We start from the raw sequence: 24,370 nt of genomic DNA, 5'->3' as shown, positions 1-24,370 counted from the left end.
AACTGGTTGTATCTTTCTGTGTCCTGTGTATCACTGATAGTCTCACTTGAGCTCCTGTTAATTATATGAAAATAAATTTGCTTTTTCACTTTATTATATCAATAACCAGATTCTTCCAAGTAGTACAAAGATCTGTGTACATGTGTTTCTTTTTGTTTGTAACATTAATAGAGTATGTATCCCATAAGGTTCAATACTGTGGATTTATATTTTTTGTTTAGTATCATTGTCTTTTCTAGTACTGTGTACATAGTTAGTATAAAGATATAATCATGGAAATAAAAAACCACCAGGAAATATTTATTTCATGAGCTGTATTATTGTGTATACATGTCATACTTGCTTCTAAGTATTGGTTTAGCTCAACTGTTTTAGTTTATAGATGTTTATCTTAGCTACTTTTTGATGTTTCCTATTGGTATATTTTGAATATTTTCACAGCCCACAAAAGGTTTAGTATTAGTATATACTGATAATTTGTTTTGTGTTTTGCCTATCATACCAAGGATAAGTGAATTTGAGTAAGAAGATGGGTAGAGTAGATGTTACCTAATTCGATTTCCCAATAGGGACAATTAAAATTATTATTCCTGGGATAACTAAGATAACTGTAATGAGCAAATTAGATTTTTACAAATTTTTTAGTCTAAGAAAAGTAGTTCCACTGCAACTTCCGTTTGATCTTTTAGCAGTTGAGTTTGTGTGACAACTGTATTTTTACCATATATATGTGTGTGTATACACACACACACACACACATACACATATATTTTTTTTGCTTAGTTTTTATTGGATATTTTATTTACATTTCAGATGTTATCCCCTTTCCCCATTTTCCCCCTACCCAGAAACCCCCTATCCTATCACCCCTCCTCCTGCTTCTATGAGGATGTGCCCTCCCACCCACTCCTACCTCCTGCCCTCAGGTTCCTCCAATCTAGGGCATCTAGCCTTCACAGGACCAAGGACTTCCTCTCCCACCTATGCCCTACAAGGCCATCCTCCCCTACATATACAGCTTGAGCCATGGGTCCCTCCCTATGTACCCCCAGGCTAGTGGTTTAGACCCTGAGAGCACTGGTTGGTTGGTATTGTTGCTCTCCCCATGGGGCCACAAACCCCTTCAGCTCCTTCAGTCTTCTCTCTAACTCCTCCATTGGGAACCCCATGATCAGTTAAATTTTACCTAATATATTTATTCTTGAAATAATTCTAGTTTGATAGGATTGTTTTTTGTGTGAAATTGTTTGCCTTTTTATTATATCTTAATGACAAATATTCTTTGAGACATATTTTATTGTAGGGTGGCCAGAGTTAATACTAATGAATTACATGTACATATATACATGTGCTCATTTCTAAAAGGAAGTTTCAAGTGTCTCCACAAAAATAAATCATGAATAGTTGAAGTAATTGGTGTTCTCTTTGTGAAATCAAATAAAACTTGGCTTTTTCCTGCTCCCCATTCATTATAAGGCCATTTCTTAGCTGTTCTGTGACCTGTGACTGAGTCAGTTGCTTTACCTTGCTCTTGATGCCTTTCTACCTTGCTCAGAATAACACTATCTTTATTGAACTTTGGAAGAATTTCACAATGAACATTTTTCTGGATTTAATTTCTTATTCTATGTCGCATATTCGAATATAAAATTTCATATTAAAATTAAAAATTTTATGCAGCTTTACCTCTATGTATTTCAATAGTTATATTTTGATTACTATGAGTATTATAATGACATTTTAAGATTCATATAAAATAATACTGATATATATGTATATATATATATATACATATACATATATAAACATATGGATAGGTTTTACATATGGATTTTCTTCTTTTATAGGGGAGTGCAAAAATGTGGAAGGTCCTTATATGTATGCAATAGAGGTAGAAGAAGGCACATCTGTGGAATGTGGCATAACATTTTCTCCGGTAGAAGTAAGTTCACTTCTCTGTTGCTCAGGTTATGGAAGAGTAGTAAAACTACAGATTAAGTAAATATCTAGAATTTACCAAATATCACCTAAGTTCTGTTTTGAGCACTTCTGATTCTGATGAGTAACTATACCGAGCTCTAAATTTTAATTCAGTATTATAATTAGTACATATGTCTAATTCATGGGGAAGTCCGATTATGTTGTCTTTGCTATATTTATTGTCAAATTTGAAGTATGGTATGTTGTCAAGTAATGATGATAAGTTTAAGCTAATAAGAAAAGTAATTAAATTCAAGCTACATTGTGCTTTGTAATTATACTAGAATGTGCCTGTTGGAATCATCTGAAATCCCCTAAAATATGTTGTGAACAATTAAAAGATGCTGTTTCTATGATACTTAATTTATATTGTTTTTGTGATGTTCAGGGATAATTTAAAACTGGAAGAAACAATCAGTGCAGCAGAAAAACCCTTTATACAGAAGGCATATTACTAAGACATAGTCTGTACTATGCTTTTCTTCCAGTTTGCTGAAATATAAGTGATATGGAGCAACAGATAGATCAAAAGTAAAAACAAACAGTGTAGCTCAATTAAGTTTTTGGTACCCTGTGATTACAGAAAATGATTTACTAAGTAGAAATTATAATAATTGCCCACTCTTCACACTAATATGTCAGCTTGTGTTGTCATTATGTGGGTCTTGTTTAGGACACCATATTGTTTAGGTATTATAGATACAATTTGCCTGTCATATATAGAGGTCACTATTGAGCAGCCATACTGTTTTTGTGAAACTTATAATCTTTTCACTCCCTCATTCACAATATTCCCTGTGATGGCATTGTAAACATAACAGATGGGAAGGTGGGTACCCTATAGTCACTTATTCTCTGGATTTTGACTTGGTATGGCTTATTGTAGTTGCTTATTCCTGTTGAGAAAAACTTTGATGAGGGCTGAGAGTTACATTCATCTGTAGGTATAAGGATAAGTATTTAAAGTATAGTTAGATGGTATATTGGTTTAGGAAAATGGAACTTGTAGGTTCATTTCTAGGTTCTGTTACCTTTCCAGCCATATGTACTTGGCTTTGTTTACAATACCAGGCAGGAATTCCTTCCCATTAAACCTACCTCAAGTCCAATTAGACAGCTATCGGTTACCCCTGTGAACATAGTGCCACTATTCCATCATTGGCATCATACTGGTCTAGTCCTTACTGTAGATAGTAGGCTTTACCTCTGGATTGCTTTTCTTCCTTAGCAGCATTCATAGTACCATTCATTACTATGAGAGCTAGTCCTCAGGGTGGATATTTTCAGATCAATTGCAGCTCTATTTCTCCATATTCTAATCTAAGCCTGAAACTTATGGTGTCTTCAGCAATAGAGTCTTTAACTTCAAGTTCTGGTGGGAAACCAAGGTCAATGGCAATAATTTTTATTTTGGGGAATCTCTTGGGCATTCTTTGAACGAGAACTTGATCTCCTTACCTGGTATTGAGGTTTCTGTTGGCTCTTAGGAGCTGCATTGTAGCCCCACCTGGCACGATTCCATTTAAATTTTCTCCATCCATTTCCCCCTTGTGTTTATTCTCTCTTATTCTCTTTGCATGTAGGTGATATGTATATTTTCATTTGTATGCACATATACACTTGTGTGTGTGTGTTTTAATCAAGCTTACAAAATAATATTTCTCTGTGACTTTTAAAAGCATCCTTAATGTTATTTAAAAGCAATCACTCAGAGGGACTAGAGCGATGATATGCTCAGCAGTTTAGAGTACTTGTTGCTCCTGCTGAAGGATTCACTTCAGTTATCAACACCGATGTGTTTGCTCACAAACATCTCTAACTCAAGTTCTAGAGCATCCAGTGAACTCTTCTTGCTTCCATGTACACCAGACACACAGGAGATGCACTTCATACATGAAGGCTAAATATTCATGTATGTAAAATAAAGAAGTATAAAACATTTTTTTAAAAAAGAGATTTCTCAATGAACCTGGGGTTCATTTATTTAGCTAGACTGGCTGGCCACTCAGCTATAGCATTCCTCCTACCTGAGATCCCTTATTGCTGGGATTTTACTTATGCATCCCACAGCTGGTCTTTAAGTGAGTGCTGGATATCCTGACTTAGGTGGATATGCTTGTACTAACAACACTTTACCACTGAGCCATCTTCCCCATTTGGTTTAAACTACTTGTATATTTTTAGGTAAATTTTGGCTTATTTTTTTTTCTACAATGGATATATTCATAAAATTATTTTACTTAAGTGTGCTAGCTAGTTTTTTATCAAGTTGACACAAGTTAGTTTTATTTTGGAAGTGAGGACCTAAATGCCTCTGCCAATATGTCATGTAGACAAGTCTATAGTGCATTTTCTTGATTGATGATTGATGTTAGAGGGCCAAGATATCTGTGGGTGTTACCACTGCTGTGTAGAGTCTCTGGATTGTATAAGATAAAGCAAACTCAATAAGCCAGGGAAAGAACATTAGTAAGTACTACTCTTCCATGGCCTCTACATCAGCTCCTACCTCCAGGTTCATTCCCTGTAACCCCTTCAGTGACGGACTGTGATGTGGAACTATTAGCTGAAATGAACCCTTTTCTTCCCAAGTTCCTTTTAGTAACAGTATTTTATCAAACAATGGAAACTCTAATACAGACATTAAGTCTCATCGAAAATTAGAAACAGGACTAACAATCCAGTTTTAATTGCATAAATTATTGAGTATACACACAATATATTGTTGGGAGCCGGCTTTTAGCAGAAGGTGGCTATCATCCTTTCAGCCATCTTGAGCCATATACTCTGATAAGAGATGTGATTACAATAGCCTACAACAGCTGAGCACACTCTGATAACATCTTGCTTTAGGTACCCAGGACTTTTCTTGGGTGTGTGAGATTAAAGGTGTGTGACTTAAAGGTGTGATTTAGAGATCAGATTTAGAGACAAGACCTAAGGGCATAACTTAAAGGTGTGACCAAAAGGCAGGAGAGTTCAGAACAATTTGGAGTAACAGAGATTCAGACACTAGGAGTAGGAATAGACATTAGACACTCGGAAGACAACAACAAGGAGTACAACTAGGAACCAGGAACTAGGAACTAGGAACTCAAGACTTGGGACTTGGACTAGGAAGAGAGACTGAAGAATAAACGGGATTGAATCACACTCTGTCTGGTCTCCATTCTTTGAGTCCGTCCTCACTCTCTCTCTTGCTGAACTCTGACCTGCAGACTCAGCAGCAGCTTGGGCCTGGAAACAATGGCCGCCAAGCGTGGAGCGGAGAGGGCCTCAACACTTTTGGCGCCCGAACAGGGACAGCTTGGACCGCAACATTTTTGTCCACTCAAAGTGGGGCAGCTCGGGCCTCAACAATATATTTTTACTAAAATTCACTAGTAATATCAACAATAAAAATGTGTACATTTATTTCTTTAAGTTTATGTTGAATCTCTATAAGGATGCTAGAACTTAATTATAGAGTAAAATTACATATTTATAATTTTTCTAATGCTTTAATTTCAGAATTATTTGTTGATTATAATTTTATAAGGAAATTCACACAATATACTGTAATATAATTTATTCCAACTAAAAAAACATAATGTATTTTTAATTAGTTTACTATTTGGTGTCTATTTGCAGATACTATTACAAAAATAAGAGAATCCTAGGAATGAGTATTTTGAAATGGCCATTAAAATAACACGTTTCTTTTTTTTTCCCCTCAATTCTTTTATGAGAACAGATTGTTTACATAAGATTTCATGGCAGGAGGTGGAATTGGCAATGGTATGGTCAGATATAGTTAAATAAACAAAAATGAAAACCCATATGTTTTGCATAACCAGGGTAATGTGAATCAGCAGTTCTGAATGGATGCTCATTGTATGAGGTTGCTGAGTAGAGTATAGCACTAGATATGTAGTTAGATATGATCTTTGTTGTCATGATCTTAGGGGCTTTTCTTACTTCTCTGAGTTTAAAATATGTGTTTTTCCCCCACCTCTTGAAACTTATTAAGGAAACAGTGGACAGTAGTTTGTGTGTCTGTGTATTGTGAGTCTGCGAATAACTTTAGTAGCATTTAGTATTGTTACTTTTGTTTAAGCAATTGTATAGATGAGAAATGGTACCTCCTGATTTGTTTCGTTTTTCTTTACATTTTTTTATTTATAGTGAGGGGGTTTGTGTGTGTGTGTGTGTGTGTGTGTGTGTGTGTGTGTGTGTGTGTGTGTAGTTCATAGGACAACCTACAGGAGTCAGCTCTCTTCTTCTGCTCTCTTCTTCTCTCTTCTTGTGGGTCCTGAGGATTAATATAAAGTCAACAGGTTTGGCAGCAAGCAGTAATATTCCCTGAAACATCTTAACATCTCACTGGGATGCATCCTGTGATTTCCGTATCCGTTTCCCTAATGTTTGATGTAATACATCTTTGTTTTTGCTAATGTTCCACTATGTACATAATTTCTCTGAAATGTCTTTCCCACACTTTTACCTATATTTTTATTATCTGGATCATTTTATAATTAATATTAGAATCTTATTTGTATATTTTTGATATAGTTAGAATTTTGGTGAGAAATATGTTTTGGCTCATTTTATATCTCTAACATCTGTAGCAGAATAAATACTTTTAATTTTTTGTGATACAAATTTGTCATTCTCTCTTTTAGGAACAATATATTTGGTACAGTATTTAAAAAGTCCTTGCATACCCAAGGATCACAGACTTTTCTATATTTCTCCTTATGTTTTAGCTTATTTATTTATTTATTTATTTATTAAAATTTTTATTGGATATTTTATTTATTTACATTTCAAATGTTATCTCCTTTCCCAGTTTCCCCTCTGCAAACCCCATCCCCCTACCCCTACTTCTATGAGGGTGCTCACCTACCCATCCATTCACTCCCGACTCACTGCCTTGGCATTCCCCTATACTGGGGCATCGAGCTTTCACAGAAGCAAGAGGTTCTCCTCCCATTGATGACAGATACAGCCATCCTCTACTACATATGCAGCTAGGGCCTGGGTTTCTCCATGTGTACTCTTTGGTTGGTGGTTTAATCCCTGGGAGCTCTAGGGGGGTCTAGTTGGTTGATATTGTTGTTCATCCTATGGGGTTGCAAATCTCTTCACCTCCTTTGGTCCTCCATCCTCCACCCTGCTCAGTTGATGGTTGGCTGCAAGAATCCACACTGGTAAAGGTAAGGCTCTGGCATAGCCTTTCAGGGGATATCCATATCAGGCTCCTGTCAGCAAGCACTTCTTGGCATCTGCAATAGTGACTGGGTTTGGTGGCTGCATATGGGATGGATCCCCAAGTGGGGCAGTCTCTGGATGGCCTTTCCTTCAGTCTCTGCTCCACACTTTTCCCCCATATTTCCTTTAGACAGGAACAATTCTGGGTTAAAATTTTGGAGAAGAGTGGGTCTTGCCTAACTTCTGGATATGGTCTCTATAGGTTCTCCCTCCCCTTTGTTGGGTATTTCAGCTAAAGTCATTCCTATTGGGTCCTGCAGTTGGATATTTGATTGATTTGTGATGAATAGACACTTTTAAAACTATTTATCTCATAGTTTTGGAGACTTATTTTTGACATGAGCAATAATATACCTTTAGTCTCATTAAACAAATGTATTTTTCATGCTTCAAGATAATTTTATTTACACAAGATGTTAATTTTGGTGAAACAACATATTCAAAGCCCTCAAATTATAAATATTTTTTTATCTTTTTTCTCTTGACAGGTGGCAACATATAAGTTTAGCTTTCCTGTCCATATTAATTCCTTTAAGGCTTCAGATCTCTACTGTGAATATTTGTCACAGCAAAAGGTTTTGATGCCAAGAGTTTCACCACTTATTCCACCATGCTTTGTTCAAGCTACTGGTATGTAATAGGAAACAGTCTCCTGGGTGGGTTATACTTCATCAGAGATTTTACACTTAACATTGAAAAGTTAGAAAAATATATTTTCATTTTTTTAAAATTTGAAATATTAAAAAAATTAAATCACTACTCAATTTCTTTATGTGTGATTGAAATCATGAAAGCATGAATTGGTATCGATTACCATTAAAAATAAATCCATATTTGACTCTTTCAAAAAAATTACAAAAATCAAAACAAACCAATTTGCTATTATAGGATTATTATGAAAATTTTAAACAAAAAATAAATTATTAAAACATCATGATGTGAAAGTAAAATGGAATAGTGTTGGTTTTTAAAATACATTTCCTGAAAAGGGATGCAATTACTAAAGGAATAACTGTTATAAATAAATATTACTATGCATATTGAATATTTTAGTTACTTGTTGAACATTTCTCTGCCTATATTCTAAGAATAGTTAAATGCAAAATGTTAAATATCCTTCAAACTATACTCTCAACAAGCTGTAGTTTTTCTGTTTACTATATATGCATATATACTTTTCCTGAAAAAAAAAAGCCCTAATATTGAGTTAATTGTCAATGAAAATATTGATGGATATGAGATTTCTTTATCAGTATATGGCAGATGGAAAGAGATGCCTCATTAAATTACTATGACACATTAAATTTGTTACTCATTAAAAATTTCGAACTATAATTTCTTTGGATAACATGAAACCTTTATGAATTGGAAGTTTTTGACCTTAAGCTTTTCTTTCTTTCCTTTCTCTTTCTCTCTCTCTCTCTCTCTCTCTCTCTCTCTCTCTCTCTCTCTCTCTCTCTTTCTCTCTCTCTCTTTCCTCTCTCTCTTCTTTCTTTCTCTTCTTTTTCTCTCTTTTTCTTTTCTGTCTTTCTTTCTTCACTTTAAATCCATATCTGCCCTTCATCTCCTCCCATTACCCCCTCATGCAAGTCATCCCCTTGTTCCACCTTCCCCTGCTCAAAAGAAGCCCCAGCTTGAATGTCAATCCCCCACTAAGACCCTCCCAGCTTCAAGTCACTAGGACAATACAAGCATCCTTTCCCACCAAGTCCAGGCAAGGCAGTCAATTTAGGGGTGCAGTATCAACAGGCAGTCAGACAACAGGCTCAGGGAGAGCTTCTGTTCTAGTTGTTAGGGGACCTGCATGAAGACCAAGCTGCTGATCTGCTATATATGTGGAGGGGTCCTAGGTCCAGACCCTATTCACTCTTTGGTTGGTGGTTCAGTCTCTGGGAGCCCTTACTGGTCCAGGTTAGTTGATTCCATTGGTCTTCAAGTGGAGTCTCTGTACTATGGGTGCCTCAGTCTTTTCCCCAACTCTTCCATAAGAGTCCTCAAGCTCCATCTAAAGTTTGGGTATGGCTCTCTGCTTCTCTTTCCAATGGCTGCTAGATGGAGCCTGTCAGAGGACACTTATGCTAGGTTTTTGCGAGGTTAACAGAATATCATAGTGCCAGGGATTGGTTCTTGCCCGTGGGATGGGTCTCAATTTGGGGCAGTTCATTGGTTGACTATTTCCATGGTAACACTTGTTAAAGGAGACAGAGGCAGAAGAATCATGAGTTCGAGGCCATCCTAGGTTACATTTAAGATAGCTTTGACAAAAAGATTACTTTAAAATTTGGTCTTCTAAATTGATACATTATATTTCATGATAAATTTTATATTTGTTTATAACATTTTTATATTTAGCATGAACATTTTAAGATGTTTATTATTTTTGTTCTTATGAAGTTTTCAATAAATATGTTCATTAACTTAATGATAAATCTGTATTATTTCCATTATGTTTAATATTATTTTTAAAAATTCAAATGTATTCCTGTTCTACCCTTCATGAGAATATAAAATTTTCCTAATCTTTTTCTACTTTTAATGCTTTTGTTAATTTTGAAGTAGCAGAAGTTCTATTTTCTGAAATCCTATTAAAAATTAAGGTTTATATTTTTCTAAAATATTTTATATTTAAATTATTTTATTTATTTACATTCCAAATGTTGCTCCCAGTCCTGGTTCCGTCCTCCATGAGTTATTCACCCCATTCACCTCCTCTTTGCCTCTAAGAGGATATTCCTACCCACTCCCATTTCCCCTCCTCCCACCAGTATCCCCCTTCTTTGAGGCATCAAGTCTCTATAGGATTAAGTTAATCCTCTCCCACTGGGGCAAGACAAGGCAGTCCTCTGTTACATATGTGCTGAGGGCTACAGACCACCCCATCCTTGTTCTCTTTGGTTGGAGGCTTAGTCTCTAGGAGATTCCGGGGTCCAGGTTAGTTGATGTTGTTCTTCCTATGGGGTTGCCACCTCCTTCTGTTCCTCTAATCCTTCCCCTAACTCTTCCATAGAGGTCCCCAACCTCAGTTCAGTTGTTGGCTGTGAGTATCTGCATCTGTTTCAGCTAGCTAATGGTAGAGCCTCTGAGAGGACAAGCCATGTGAGGCTCCTGTCTGCAAGCACAACATGGCATTAATAAAAGTATCCGGATTTAGTGCCTGCTCATGGGATAAATCCCAAGTTGCTACAGTCACTGGATAGCCTTTCCTTCAGTTTTTGTTTCACTTTTGTCCATACATTTCTTTTAGACAGGAGGAATTTTAGGTCAAAAATTTTGAAGATAGTTTGGTGAACCCATACCTCTACTGGGGGCCCTGTCTATCTACTAGAGGTGGTCTGTTCAGGTTCTATCTCTCCACTGTTAATGCCATCTCCACCTAGTTCTGGGAGCCTCTCACATCCCAGGTCTCTGAGACATTCTAGAACTTCCCTTCCCCACTCCCTGTGGCTGTATATTTCCATTCATTCTCCTGGCACTTTGGACGTCTCTCCAGGCCCTTCTCATATCTGATATTGCTCCCCTTTTCCCTACCCTTCTCTTGCCCCACCTATGTCACTCCCTTCCCCTGCCTTCCATGATTATTTTGTTGTGAATTCTCTTTGTATCCCATTTTTAAATTGGGTTAATTTTTGGAGGTTAACTTCTTGAGTTCTTTATATATTTTGTATATTAGCCCTCTATCAGATGTAGGGTTAGTGAAGATCTTTTTCTAATATGTAGCTTGGCATTTTGTCCTATTGACAGTGTCCTTTGCCTTACAGAAGCTTTTCAGTTTCATGAGGTACCATTTGTCAATTGTTAATCTTAGAGCCTGAGCCATTGGTGCTCTGTTTTAGAAAATTTCCCTTGTACCAATCCATTTGAGGCTGTTTTCCAATTTTCTCTTAAGTTAGACTCAGTGTATCTGGTTTTATTTTGAGGTCCTTGATCCACATGGACTTGAGCTTTGTGCAAGGAAGTAAATATGGACTTACTTTCATTTTTCTACATGCATATTGCCAGTTAGACTAGCACAGTTTGTTGAAGATGCTTTCTTTGTTTTTCCTACTGTATGGTTTTGACTTCTTTCTTAAAGATCAATGACCATAGGTATATGGGTTCATTTCTGGGTCTTCAGTTCTATTCCATTGATCTATCTGTCTGTCTATGCACCAATACCATGTGGGTTTTTAAAATTACTATTGCCCTGTAGTAGAGCTTGAGGTCTAGGATGGTGATTCTCCCAGAAGTTCTTTCATTATTGAGAATTGTTTTGGCTATTCTGTTTTTGTTTGTATGTCTGTTTGTTTGTTTTTCCATATGAAGTTGAGAATTGTCTTCCATTTCTGTGAAGACTTGTATTGGAATTTTGATGGGATTGCATTGAATCTGTAGATTGCTTTTGGTAAGATGTCCATTTTACTATGTTAATCCTACTGATTCATTCTACAATGATTCCCTTTAAAATTTTATGTTTGTTTACCCTCAATTTCTTTTGCTCATTGCATGATATTACATGTTTATTGGTGTCTTCCATACTATATACTCTATCTTTGGCATTCTGGATAGTAATGCCAGTTTTAATTTTGGTAAGAGTTGGTCTGACATACTAAGCTTTTAGTAATTGGTTGTTTAGTTTTCTTAGAAAGTGTTGGTTGAGAAATCTATCTCAGGGTCACCATGTTCAACTTCAATTGAAATTAGGCTTTCCAGATGATTCTGGAATATGTCAAAGCAAATTGTGAGTTTATGTATATATTCTAGATAGCATTTTCTTCTGGTTATACCATAAAGTATTGCTAATTTGCAAATGGAAAAGCCATTTTGTATGCAACTCTTGCTTTGGGTCTACTATGACTTGTTTTAGTGTTTCTCATTACTGCCATTGGGTATGATATTATGGTGCAAAGCATTAATAAGATTTTCATGTCGTACATATCCCAAGCCCTTGCTAAAGCAGTCATTAATTTAATTGATATAATCAAAGACACATATGTTGAATACCTTTATAAAATCACAAACTGACTTACACTTATATACTATACACTTATTAGACCATATGCTTTTTTATTAAGGATTGAAATGTTTCAGAAATACATTTAAAACAGAAAGGAAAAGAATAGGTAAAAATGACCCCTTATGTATTTTTTTACAGAAATCTGTATTCCTGCATAACTGTACAGTATCAGTTGATAAATTTGTCACTATTTATTTTTCTTGCATTCCAGTCTGGTTTTGCTTCTCCATTTCTGTATGATTTATACTTCAGTATAAAGATTATATTTATCACCACTTGTCCTTTCTTATTCCCATATTACCTATATTTTTTGATTTTTCACCATGTCAATTCTTATTGTCTTGTTTTACATATAATGCATTGCCACTAAAAATTTATAAGATGTGCAAATATGTAAACTAAGGTATCTTAGAAATGTTTAAAATGGAATTTTTTTATTTTGACTAGGAGTAAGAAACAGAAACAGTCCTAACTTTATTATTTTACTTTAGAAAATATACTAAATAATATCCACATTCTGTTTATTAATATTTTATCTATGTTTACTTTTCTTTTAAAGTGTTGCGGGCACCATTGGACTTATCCAGCACTGTGTTTCTCTTTAAAGTCCCATTATATGAGCTTCAGCATAATAAGGAGGTCATAAGAATTCAGGTATGTAGATAAATTATAGACTTTTTTAGTCATAATTACTTGGTAATTTGGGGTTTTCACTTATTTACTTGATTTCTGAACTATTTCCTATTAGTAATTTGTGACATTTATTCAGGATATTTGAAGCAACAGCACTATACTTTATGGAGAATAGTAATATATATTTATATATATTATAATACATATTTTTCAGAAATACATTTTGTATATATGATATGTGTAAGTCCCATGTGTATGTGTGTATGTATGCATTTGTAACTTCTTAAGGTTAACGAGTTGGTCTCTGGGCTTTTGAAAAGCATATGGTGCATCATAATGATTCTCATTGCAATTGCTGTGTTCCTTTACTGTTCTCAAATTTCCTAGACTGTACTTTGGCAGTGATATGATAAACTTTAAAGAATTAGAGGATGGAAAGAACTCATTTACATATATAGCTTTTCATGTGAAGTCAATGTCACTACTATAATATTTCTCACTAGACCCATAGAAAAGAATTGTGACTGTGCTCTAAATGCTTAAGAAGGCAATGATTGGAATGTTCCCCTAAAGTTTCAGAAAGAATAGCGGATCCTGCCAATACCTTAATCATAATCAAATGATAACTGATGATTCAGAATCTTTGTCCACTAGTCATATATATCATCGCAATTAAATGAAAGTTTAAGAATGTAAAATAATCTATTTATGTTAATAGCATCATAATCAAATTCTCAGATCTTGTTTCTAACAGCTAAATCTTATAATGCAATTATTAATTTTTAAAAAAATTTCTTTTGTACACATATATATGAATAGGATCTGGTCTTATTTAATATTTCAAAAAAAACAGTTCTTTGGTCATTGGATATTGGCAAAATTGACAAATATTTCAAAAGTGGCATATTCAAATTTACTGCACTGATTGGAAGTCTGAAACCAAATGAAAAGTATACTATTTCCATACATTTCTGTCCAAGTAAGTATTTTCCTATTTTTTAAAGCAATTTATATATATTAGTGTTTTGCTTGCATATTTGTGCATATACCCTGTGTCTAGCTGGGGCCTGCTGAGGCCAAAAGTAGGTGGTGGATCTACTGGAACTGGTTGTGAGCTACCATGCAGGGGCTTGGATCTTAACTGCTGAGCCATCTTTCCAGTGGCCTTGACAGCCTTTCTTAATCTTCAAAGTGAGAGAATTTCACTCACCACATCCCTTTTACAGTAGTCCCTTAAGATTTTTCAGGCAGTTTGTGATGTTATCTTCATATCCTATATACGAAAGGTATTGCAGCTTTTGTTAAAGCATTGGAAACAACTGAAAGAAAAAAAAAAGAAGTCATGTCATACTACTTCCATGTATTCTTTATTTTCCCTCATGTAGTAAACGTTTCTTCCCCACTGTATATTTTCCCCTGTGTAGCAGATATTTAAAAGATTTACTCCAGCCAGAGACAAGGTATACTTGAAGAAATGTTCTTTTTAAAATAATGCTTCATTTAGTGTTACTTTTTCCTCAGGTTGCATTGTTCCTAGGTAAGCTAGTCTACCTCACTAAGCTGTAATATCATAGTACCTTTTAATATTAATGCTTACAGTCTGTACACATTTTATGTAAACTAATATATACCACTTTTCTTATAGAAGCGCCCAAAACATACCTAGCTGATGTTGCTATACGCTTAAATGATAATTTATTTGACTATAGAATATTACATCTGATTGGAGAGATACAATTACCAAAGATATCTTTTGATCCATCATTTATATGTTTTACTCCTGTTCCTTTGGATGTCACAACTGGGGTAGATATCAAAATTTTGCCACAAAACTATTTCAGGTAAGTCCCCAATATGATTTTTCTACATCTTTATGTGCGATTTTTTTATATCTCTGTTATGTGAAAATTGTATTATGTCAGACTTCCTGCTATACTTGGGAAGCACTATTAGAATACTTCAGTATACACTGACATTTTAAAAATACGAAATATCCTTTCTAGTCATTTATTTTCTTGCTGATTTTTTTAAAATCTGTCCATGTGGAATTAGAATTATAATTCCAGCTTATAATTGCAGTGTAAAAGAAACAACACAAACTTTGTACATTAAAACATTTATTTGCTATTCCAAACTACATTAATTTATTGTCTTGAAATTTATATGGATAATTAGTCTAGGATGATTTAGCTGCATCTTTTGTTCAGTATCTAGTCTGGAAAATATATATTAGCGGCCTCTCCAAATTCTTCTGTGTCTTATTTCCCCTCCAATATGTTAAGTTTAGTCAGAGTTAATTTCCATCTAATTATAAAACTAAGTCAATTGTTATTGATTGGGGCCACACTTAGCTCTTAGCATTCTTCTTTGGATCCTTAATATATGGTCATATGTGTACCATGTGCTCCAAAATATATCAGCTATCAAATTTTTCCTATTACCTCATACCTCATCTTGACATCAGCCTCCTTTCCTCTACTCTTGTCAGTTTCCCTCAAGCCTTCCATCCTTCTATTCTTTCTAGTTCTCTGTTTTCGCCTCTCCTCCTGATCTACTACACCTCTGTTTTCCTTCAGAAAAGAAGAAGCTTATCAGTGATATCAATGGACATCAAGAGTGCATGAGGCAACCCAGTAGGAAAGATGCCCCTAGAGCAGGCAAAGGAATCAGAGGAAATCCCCCACCCCACCCCAACTCCACAATTCCACTATTAGGAGTCTTAGGATTTCATTGCTATGAAGGGAAACCATGACCATGGCAACTCTAAAAACAAAATCATTTAGTTTGGACTGAGTTTCAGAGGTTCAGTCCATTATCATTATGGAGGAAAGCATGGCAGAATGCGGTTAGAAGTCTTGATCCAAAGGCATCCTTCCAGGAAGAGATTATTCCACAGGCAGCCAGGAGGGGACTCTTTTCTGCAGTCTGGGAAGAGCCTGAACATAGCACCTCAAAGTGTGCCCCCACAGTGATACACTTCCTCCAACAAGGTCACGCCTACTCCAACATGACCACACCTCTTAGTAGTGCCACTTCTCATTTGCCAAGCCTAGTCAAACCACCATATTCCATACCCTGGCCCCTTAGGCTTGTTCAAACATTAATCTTTATAAGAACCATACCTAGCCATGGAAGCCGCTGTCGTCTTCTTCTGCAACTAGGATTCACCAATAGCCTTTCATGGGCTCTCTTCATGATGACAAGCCTCAACTTCTTTGCATGATGCTTTTAGGTCTGGGCTGTCACCTGTGACTGAGGCTGCACCTTCACCAATGGCCTTTCCTGGCCTCTCACAGTATCAACCTCAGCTGCTCTCCATGACCTCTTCATGCATTCAAAACTGGTACCACCTGGGTGATTTTTACATAGTACCAAGTCCAGCTGCCAGCCCAATGCCTATCTCTGGAACGCAGCTTCTTTGTGATGTCAGAAAACACTTCCCTGAGATTTCACCTCAGTAATGCTGATCTCTTCTTCTGCTTATTTCTTAGCTCCAGCTATCCAGCATCCCTCTCTGATGCTGTCTCAGAAACCTCTGTTCTTGACTCTAAAGCTAGAGCCAAATGGTCAAAACTGCCTAGCTCTCCTTTGTGCTGGACCTGGAACATATCCCCTCTCCCTTGGTCTACATCCTTCACTGCCTAAGCCTTTCTTTACCTAGAATTTGCTCTGTACCATGCTGTCCTTGAACTCAGGGATCTGTTTGTCTCTGTCGTTTGGGATTTAAGGTTATGTGCCCCTATGTTTAGACCTAGGCTATTCATAGCTCCTATGCATACAAGATCTGTATCAAAAGCCTGGGTCTTCTAGCCTCACAGGTATGCCTTCCTTTTCAGGATTGCAGTTCATTACAGATTAAATGAAAACAACAACCTGGTCATAATAATGTCTAACATGATATCCCTTGTTCAATTGCAAAAGCAAAAACAAAATATATATAGCTGGGTGGGATCTTGCCTCAAGGCCACCACTCCCTTAATTACCTTTATTATTCTATTTTTTTGTTCTCATGTAACAGCAATATATTTTTTTCTTTTTTATTGGATATTTTCTTTATTTAATTTTCAAATGTTATCCCCTTTCCCGCCCCTGGAAACCCTCTATCCCATCCTCCCTCCTTTGGTTTTATGAGGGTGTTAAAACACCCACCCACCCACTCCTGCCTCCCCACCCTTGAATTCCCCTACACTGGGGCATCGAGCCTTCACAGGATCAAGGGTCTCTCCTCCCATTGATGCCTGACAAGGCCATCCTTTGTTACATATGCAGCTAGAGCCATGGGCCCCTCCATGTCTACTCCTTGGTTGGTGGTTTAGTCCCTAGGAGCTCTGGTGGGGGGGTTCTGTTGGTTGATATTATTGTTCTTCCTATGGGGTTGCAAACCTCTTCAGCTACTTCAGTCCTTTCTCTAACTCCTCTCCATTATTATTCTTAAACACAGGATTTAACACCATTCCTCTTCCTGGTGCCCCTTTAATACATGAACTGTATATTTTTTAGTTTTCTTTTTTCGTTTTGCTGTACTTGAACAAAATGTCCTTCATGAGACTAAACTAGAGGGCAAAGTCTATGCTGGGCTTTTTGTGAGACTTCCTCTGTTAATGTAATTAATCTGACTCTCTTCACTGTAGCCTCAGCCAGACTTCCCAGATAAGGGCAAAAAGCAGCCACATTCTTCACCAAAATATAAGAATGATCTCCAGGTAACATAAAAATCTCTCTCCTCTGAAAGTTCTTGATCTAGGACCCCAGAATTCAAATCACACTCAGCACCAATGTTTTTCATATTATTACTAGGGGCCCATTAAGCCCCATGTATATTATTACACTGTTTTTCAAATTCAAAATCCCCAAATCCACATTTCTCCAAAAAAAAGCATGGTTAGGCCTATCACAGCAATACCCCAGTCCCTGGTACCCATTTTTATCTTAATTAGGGTTTCCATTAGTGTGGAGAGACTCCATAACCAAGGCAACTCTTATAAAAGAATATATGTAATTGGAACTGGCTCACAATTCAGAGGTTCTGCCCACTATCATCATGGTGGAAATCATGACATTGTGCAAGCAGACATGGTGCTGGAGAAGCCAATAGTTCTACATCTTGATCCTCAGGCAGGAGGAAACTGTCTTCTGGAGGCAGCCAGGAGGTGGGTTTGTGAAGCATGAACACTGAGATTTCAAAGCCCACCCCAACAGCGACACTTCCTCCAACAAGGCCACACCTATTTCAACAAGACCACACCACTTTCCATGGGCCACTACAACAGAGTTCAACAAAAATACCACTCTAGACAAACACAACATATGTACAGAAGACTTAAATCCTACCCACACAGGCTCCATGGTTGCACCTTTGTCTCTGTGAACCTCTGTGTGCACTGCTTTGTTGATTCTGTGAGCTGTGTTTTCCTGGTGTTTGTGACCACTCTGACTCCTACAATCCCTTGTCCTCTTCTTCTATGAGTTCCCCAGGCTCTGCCTAATGTTTAGCTGTGGGTCTTTGCATCTACTCCCATCAGTTGTCAGAAACCTCTCTGGTGGCAATTGGTATAACCACCAGTCTCGTCTTTTGGTAGCCACAGTCTATGGTTCAGCAAGGGGGTATCTCTCAGCCTTCAGACATTACAGGTGGTTGTGAGCTACCTATTCCTGAGAAATCAGCTCTGGTCCTCTATAAAAACATCAAGTCACTTAACTGCTGGGCTATCTCTACAGCCCCCTTCTATACCTGTTGTTTGAGGCTTACCAGTGTTGCTTGGGAGAGTGGGAAAATTGAAGATAGAGGAAAATATGCATCATGGTTTTTAATGTGGAAAATTATAGAGGCTAATGTTCTAGTAGTGCATCTTCATTTTGTCTTCAATGTGGGTCTTTACTATTTCAATAATATAGATAGAAACACAATTTCACTTGTGTACTGTAAACTATGTTTAATTTGTCCATAGTAATGTTTTTAAGTATAGTAAAATCTAGTAACTATACAAGTTTCTTGTCATAAGTAAAGGTATACATATCTTCCTGTTTATTTGGACATGAGTATTATGCTTATGAATGAACTTCAGTTAGTGTGACAGTGGTGTCTAGAATATTAAAAACAATACATTAAACTTTTTGTAAATCTAAGGGGGCTGTATAGATGGATTATCCTACCAAAATGATATTCAAATACTATTAATGCAATATCCAAATTGAAGAAGGCAGTATGATATTTAATTTCTGTATTTGATTAGGAAGTTATAATGGATGATTCCACAGGGTTTACATTAAGTGGTATTTAATTTGGGAAAACCACAGTTCTCGGGGATTAAACTTACATACCCTTGCAATGCACAATTTTGTTGAGATTATATTTTATAAGGAGATATTAACTTTTATTAGTTTATAGATGATGTAACTTGGAATTTATTTAGTTACAAAGTATTCTTATTAGTAACCTGTCTTGATGTAAGAATTAATCTTCAACCTTTCAACTCTTTAATTAATTTATGGTGATAGCAATTTAAAAACGATTTGAACTCAGAATATGAGATGATGACTCTGAAAGGTGTTGAAGAGATGATGATACTCAATTTCTTTGTTCATCTTTTGTGAAATTAGCATAAATGACATATTCAGTGACAGTCAATTAGAACTAAATTGCTTTCTAGTGGAGTTTTGAATTAATTTCCCATATTTTATCTAATATACCATATAAATGTAATTAATCCAGGTAAAAATAATCTTTCCTGTTTTATTAGCTGAGTGATATTTATACTGATTAAAATGATAAATGAATAAGGTTTCTATTTAATTACATTTATTTGCTATATGTTTACAGATGTATAATACAATGAAGCTAATGTATTAAAATTTATTTTCAACAGAATTATGATTAGCAAAAAAAATTTAAAATAATACTATATACATTTTATGTAGTAAATAAATATTTAGCATATTAAATGTTAAAATATATAATGATTAAAATGTATTTGTGTTATTTGTCTTGAGGTGCCTCATAGTATCTAAATGTTTAATATTCTTCATGTATATAATCTATCAATATTATTTAATATGTATGCATGAAATTTATAAATGTTACCTGGTCATTTTGGACAAAGTCTTATTAGGATATGTTAGAGAAAATTAAGTTTATGTGATGGTTATTTTTAAAAACTATTGTATTTATTCTAATATATTCTAATGTATTATCTCTTAATCTTTATAGAACAAAGGTGACAGAAAGAGAAGACATAAACATATATTTACATATTAAAATACTATTTTACATAGTTGGATTTTGAGAAAATAAATACACATTCAATTCACATTAATTGCTGCTGTTTTAAGCATAATAATAATAATGATATATAATTTTATATTTTGAACAGTAATTCAGTTCTTCAGTTCAAAATTCCCACTGCAAAACTTCTTGATGATGATGAGATTCACCCACTTACTGTGACATTTCCAAATGGCAGAGTCATCAAAGGCTCTAATAATGGACTAAATGATGAGATACTATGTCATCTTAGTTTCAGTTCATCTAAACCTGTTTCGTTTTTTGCCAACCTTCGTTTTTGTGATGACAGAAATAACTGGTAAGATAGTTAAATGTGGATGCGTTTTTACTTCATATTGAAGCATACTAGCTTTATATTCTATAGTTTTGTAAAGTGGTAAAAAGATGTCATCTAATATTTTAGACATAAAAGTTTTAACATCCCGAATATAAATTTGCTTTAATGTAGATCACAAAATAGTGAAGTATTTGCATTTATAGTATTATAACTTGTTAACTTGATTTCTGAGATGCATACTCTTCATATATAAATAGAAAGCTTACGTGAACAAAAGTTTTTGACGTATTAAAGTAGAACATGTAGTATGGAGGTACAACTAGATTTCTTTATGGATGATAGTTTGGTGCCTTTGGCTTGGTATACTGTAGTACACCAGGGCCCAGGGGGAAAATGTGAAGGACAACAATGGCCTAATACAGGCAATTTTAATACACAGCCTTTTTAAAGAGCATCTATATCATAGATAATATATTTTCACAGAGTATAAGAAAAGATAATCTATTTTATTTCTTTTCTGCTGTATTTTCACATCTATTTTATCTCTCTTTCTTATCCCATCTGTTTTCAACACCTTCTTAGAAAATATACACAGACACACACACACACTTACATCATGCATACACACACATACACACTTACACCACACATACACACATAATATACACACTCACCACCACATATACACACATAATATCCACACTCACCACCACACATACACACACATACATACTCAATACCACACATACACAAACACACACAGTCACACCACACATACACACATACACAAACTCACACCACACACAAACACACACACACTGAAAAGTATGTTTAGTAATAGAAAAGTCTGGTTATTAGAGACACTTCATCAGAGTCTTCCCAATAAGATGGATGGGAGCTTGGGAGATGGCTCCATTGATAAATCAGGTCTGTCTGAACCAGTAAGTCTAGGGCTGAGAAAGTGACCTCCAGGTTCAGAGAGATATCCTGTCTTATAAAACTAGTGGAGACTGATTGAGGAAAAAATAAACATGTAGGCTTCTACCTTTCATATAAATCTCACTGCATGTGTGTGCATGTACCTACACATGAACAGGAATATTATTCCCTTCTTTTTATGGATATATTATTATTAATATGTACAAATACAAATTATTTCTATAATATGGGTAAATTAATTGAATGTTATGATGAAACAGTCTTTGTCACAAATTTAGCCAACACCTATATATTGATTATTATCTATTGTTATTTTTGCTCAGGTTTGCTTCAGTTATACACGAGTTTTATAGTTTTGTATGAATTTTAGGATTTTGTTTTTATGTGAATACCATTGTGGAAATTCCACCAATATCAAGTTAGCTTTATCAAACAGATGTAGATATGGTTTGACATAATTAAATAGATTAAATCATGTAAATTGACTTAAGGGTACAAATCACGTGGTCACCTCAAAACATGCAAGAAGGCCTTTAACAAAAAACTAACATGCCTCCAAGATAAAGGCTATATATGACAAGTTCACTTCCATCATCTTCCTAAATTCAGAAAACATAAAAAAAAATTTACATTGGAATTAGGAATGAAGAGCTGAAGAAATAGGCCAGCAGTTAAGAGCACTAGATGTTCTTCTAAGGGACCCAGGTCTGAATCTCAGCACCCACGTGACAGTTCACAACTGTCTGTAATTCCAGTTCCAGGGAATCCCTTATACGGACATATATTAAGGCAGAACATCAATGTAAATAAATTTAAAAAAAGAAATTAGGAATGAAGCAGAAATACAAATATGAATTTAAAAAGTCAAATTAACCCTTTAATATCAGTGCACAGATAGTCTAACTTTAGAGAAAGGGAGGAAAAAAATCTTCAGTATTGTAAGAGAACTGATTTGACATTAGAATTGTATGTGAGGTCTTAGACAATGCCTCCTTACCACTGAGAAGCATATGATAGAATTCATCTGAGGAATAAACTTAATGCTGAATGACTGAATGTTCTCCACTTAACTTTAAAAGGAGCCATGGCTCTGAGGCAGGCTTGAAATATTACTCTGCAGGTGAGTCACCTTTGAGGACTCAATAAGAAACATCTTGATCTCCCTGCCTAGATTAGATGGTGAATCTAGAAAGAATCCTGTAGCGGTGCATATCTATAGAGTTTCCATTTGATGCTGAGCCTACTAGTCTGGCAGCATGCTTTGAGCTAGTTTGAAAGGTGTAATTTCATCTCCAAGTCCAGATCTAAGAGCTAGCATCTGTGTGTTAAAATTTTTATCTCCCAGGGATTTATATGCACCAGAAACTCTGTGAAGAAGGAATCTTAAAAGGATTGAATATGGGAAAATGTCAAGATAGATTAAACAGTAAAATATTGACAAATATGAATCAGCCCCAGAAAATGGTACTGTGGAAGCCTTTTAGGAAAAATACCTAACATTTGTTAAGGAAAGTTTGAATTAGTTTGTTAATTATATAACTTTAAACTTATATAATTTCATTTTTAAAAAAAATCATTGTAAAATATAATTCTAATCTTAAAGCAGATGAAATTGGAATACTACTTTTTATTTGGATCTGGATTTGAGGTCAAGTCCTATTATGTGTATTGCAAAATTTTATCACAATAGGACAATTCTAGTCTTTTGATTTCATTACCATAGTTTATGTAGTGTATTAATCGTTAATAAAATTATTTTGCATCTTGATGTGTTATGGGATGTAAGACTTCACTTGAATAGGAAGATTTAAATGGTTTATTAAACTAAAACTGTGTTGTGACTGGTGGTGAGAAACATCAGTGTCAATAGCAACCACATTGCTATTGAAGTGTCTCCTTTATAAATTGTTTTGCATATGTTGTGATTGAGACGTAAATTTGAAAACTTCAGTAAAAGCCAGTACAGGGTTATTTAGCAGATGGGGTAGACCTAAATTAATAACATTTCATAACACTCCACTGCCATCACCGTCCTATCTAGTACCTGGAATACCTCACCTACTTCCTCTAGACTTTGGATGTATTCAAGACCTTATAACCAAAGGGTTCAGGCCTTTTGTAGCCAGACTTGTTCAGGCTGTCCTGTTCATTTCTGCCTTGGAGAATTCACAGCTACTTGGATAGAAATAGTTATTTTTAGTGTATATTTGTTAAATATTTGTTTATTTTTATTTTATGTGTATGGTTATTGTCTACTTTTATGTCTGTACATCACATGTAAAAATGACCTGTGGAGTCCAAATGATGACATCAGATATATTGGAATTGGAGTTGCTATTGGTTGTGAGCCACCATGTACATAATGAAAATCAATTCTAGGTCATCTCCAAGAGCAGCCAGTGCTTCTAACTTCTGAGCCATCTTTCTATTCCTGTGTATCAATATTTTGATACCAGATTTTCCCATATGAATTGTTATTTTTTTATTCAAAGAATTTTATAGTCCTAACAGTTTCAGTAGTAATGTCCCTGTACATTTGCAATTGACTGGCAGTGAGAAACATCAGTGTCAATAGCAACCACATTGCTATTAAAGTGTCTCCTTTATAAATTGTGTCGCATGCAAACTTCTGAGGAGTGTTTTAATCTGCCATCAATTCAAAAGTAATAGAAGCTTGTATTTCTTCTTATTTATTACAATGTATATTGTAGACTTTTAGCATTATGACAGCTAAAATGCAGGGTATATAAGAAGATTTCAAAAAAGCATGTAATTGAACATAACTAAAAATCATGGTTATTGCATAGTTATATTACCTATTATGATTTCAGGAGTTGTATTAGATATAATGCTTGTATATACTCACCATTTGTGGGGACTAGAATGCATAAGGAATGATACTTTATTCTGGTGTAATCATTTGTTCCTTATTACTTTCCTGTCTGTGAAAATCTGTAACTGCACATTCATTCTATTTTCTTGACAGATCTGTTAAAATAAATTATGAGATCATACA

At 35.2% G+C, this 24,370-nt stretch overlaps 1 protein-coding gene across 4 annotated transcripts in view; it reads left to right on the top strand.

The window, feature by feature from the left end:
• The window catches only part of Cfap47 (cilia and flagella associated protein 47), a 220,494-nt gene that overhangs the window by 57,865 nt on the left and 138,259 nt on the right, over positions 1-24,370 (top strand). For 3 of the 4 annotated variants that reach the window (XM_034485406.2, XM_076919144.1, XM_076919145.1), the window contains 6 exons: positions 1,848-1,942; positions 7,719-7,860; positions 12,783-12,877; positions 13,676-13,835; positions 14,502-14,697; positions 20,227-20,436. In XM_034485406.2, the coding sequence (XP_034341297.1) occupies positions 1,848-1,942; positions 7,719-7,860; positions 12,783-12,877; positions 13,676-13,835; positions 14,502-14,697; positions 20,227-20,436 (898 nt within the window). Of the gene's footprint in view, positions 1-1,847; positions 1,943-7,718; positions 7,861-12,782; positions 12,878-13,675; positions 13,836-14,501; positions 14,698-20,226; positions 20,437-24,370 lie in introns of those variants that run through there. The other variant, XR_013106093.1, reaches the window with a different exon arrangement.

Source organism: Arvicanthis niloticus, chromosome X (genome assembly GCF_011762505.2).
Source record: "Arvicanthis niloticus isolate mArvNil1 chromosome X, mArvNil1.pat.X, whole genome shotgun sequence".
Classification (NCBI taxonomy): domain Eukaryota; kingdom Metazoa; phylum Chordata; class Mammalia; order Rodentia; family Muridae; genus Arvicanthis; species Arvicanthis niloticus.
Note: the sequence above shows the minus strand (reverse complement) of the source record. Positions and strands in the feature narration are given on the sequence as shown.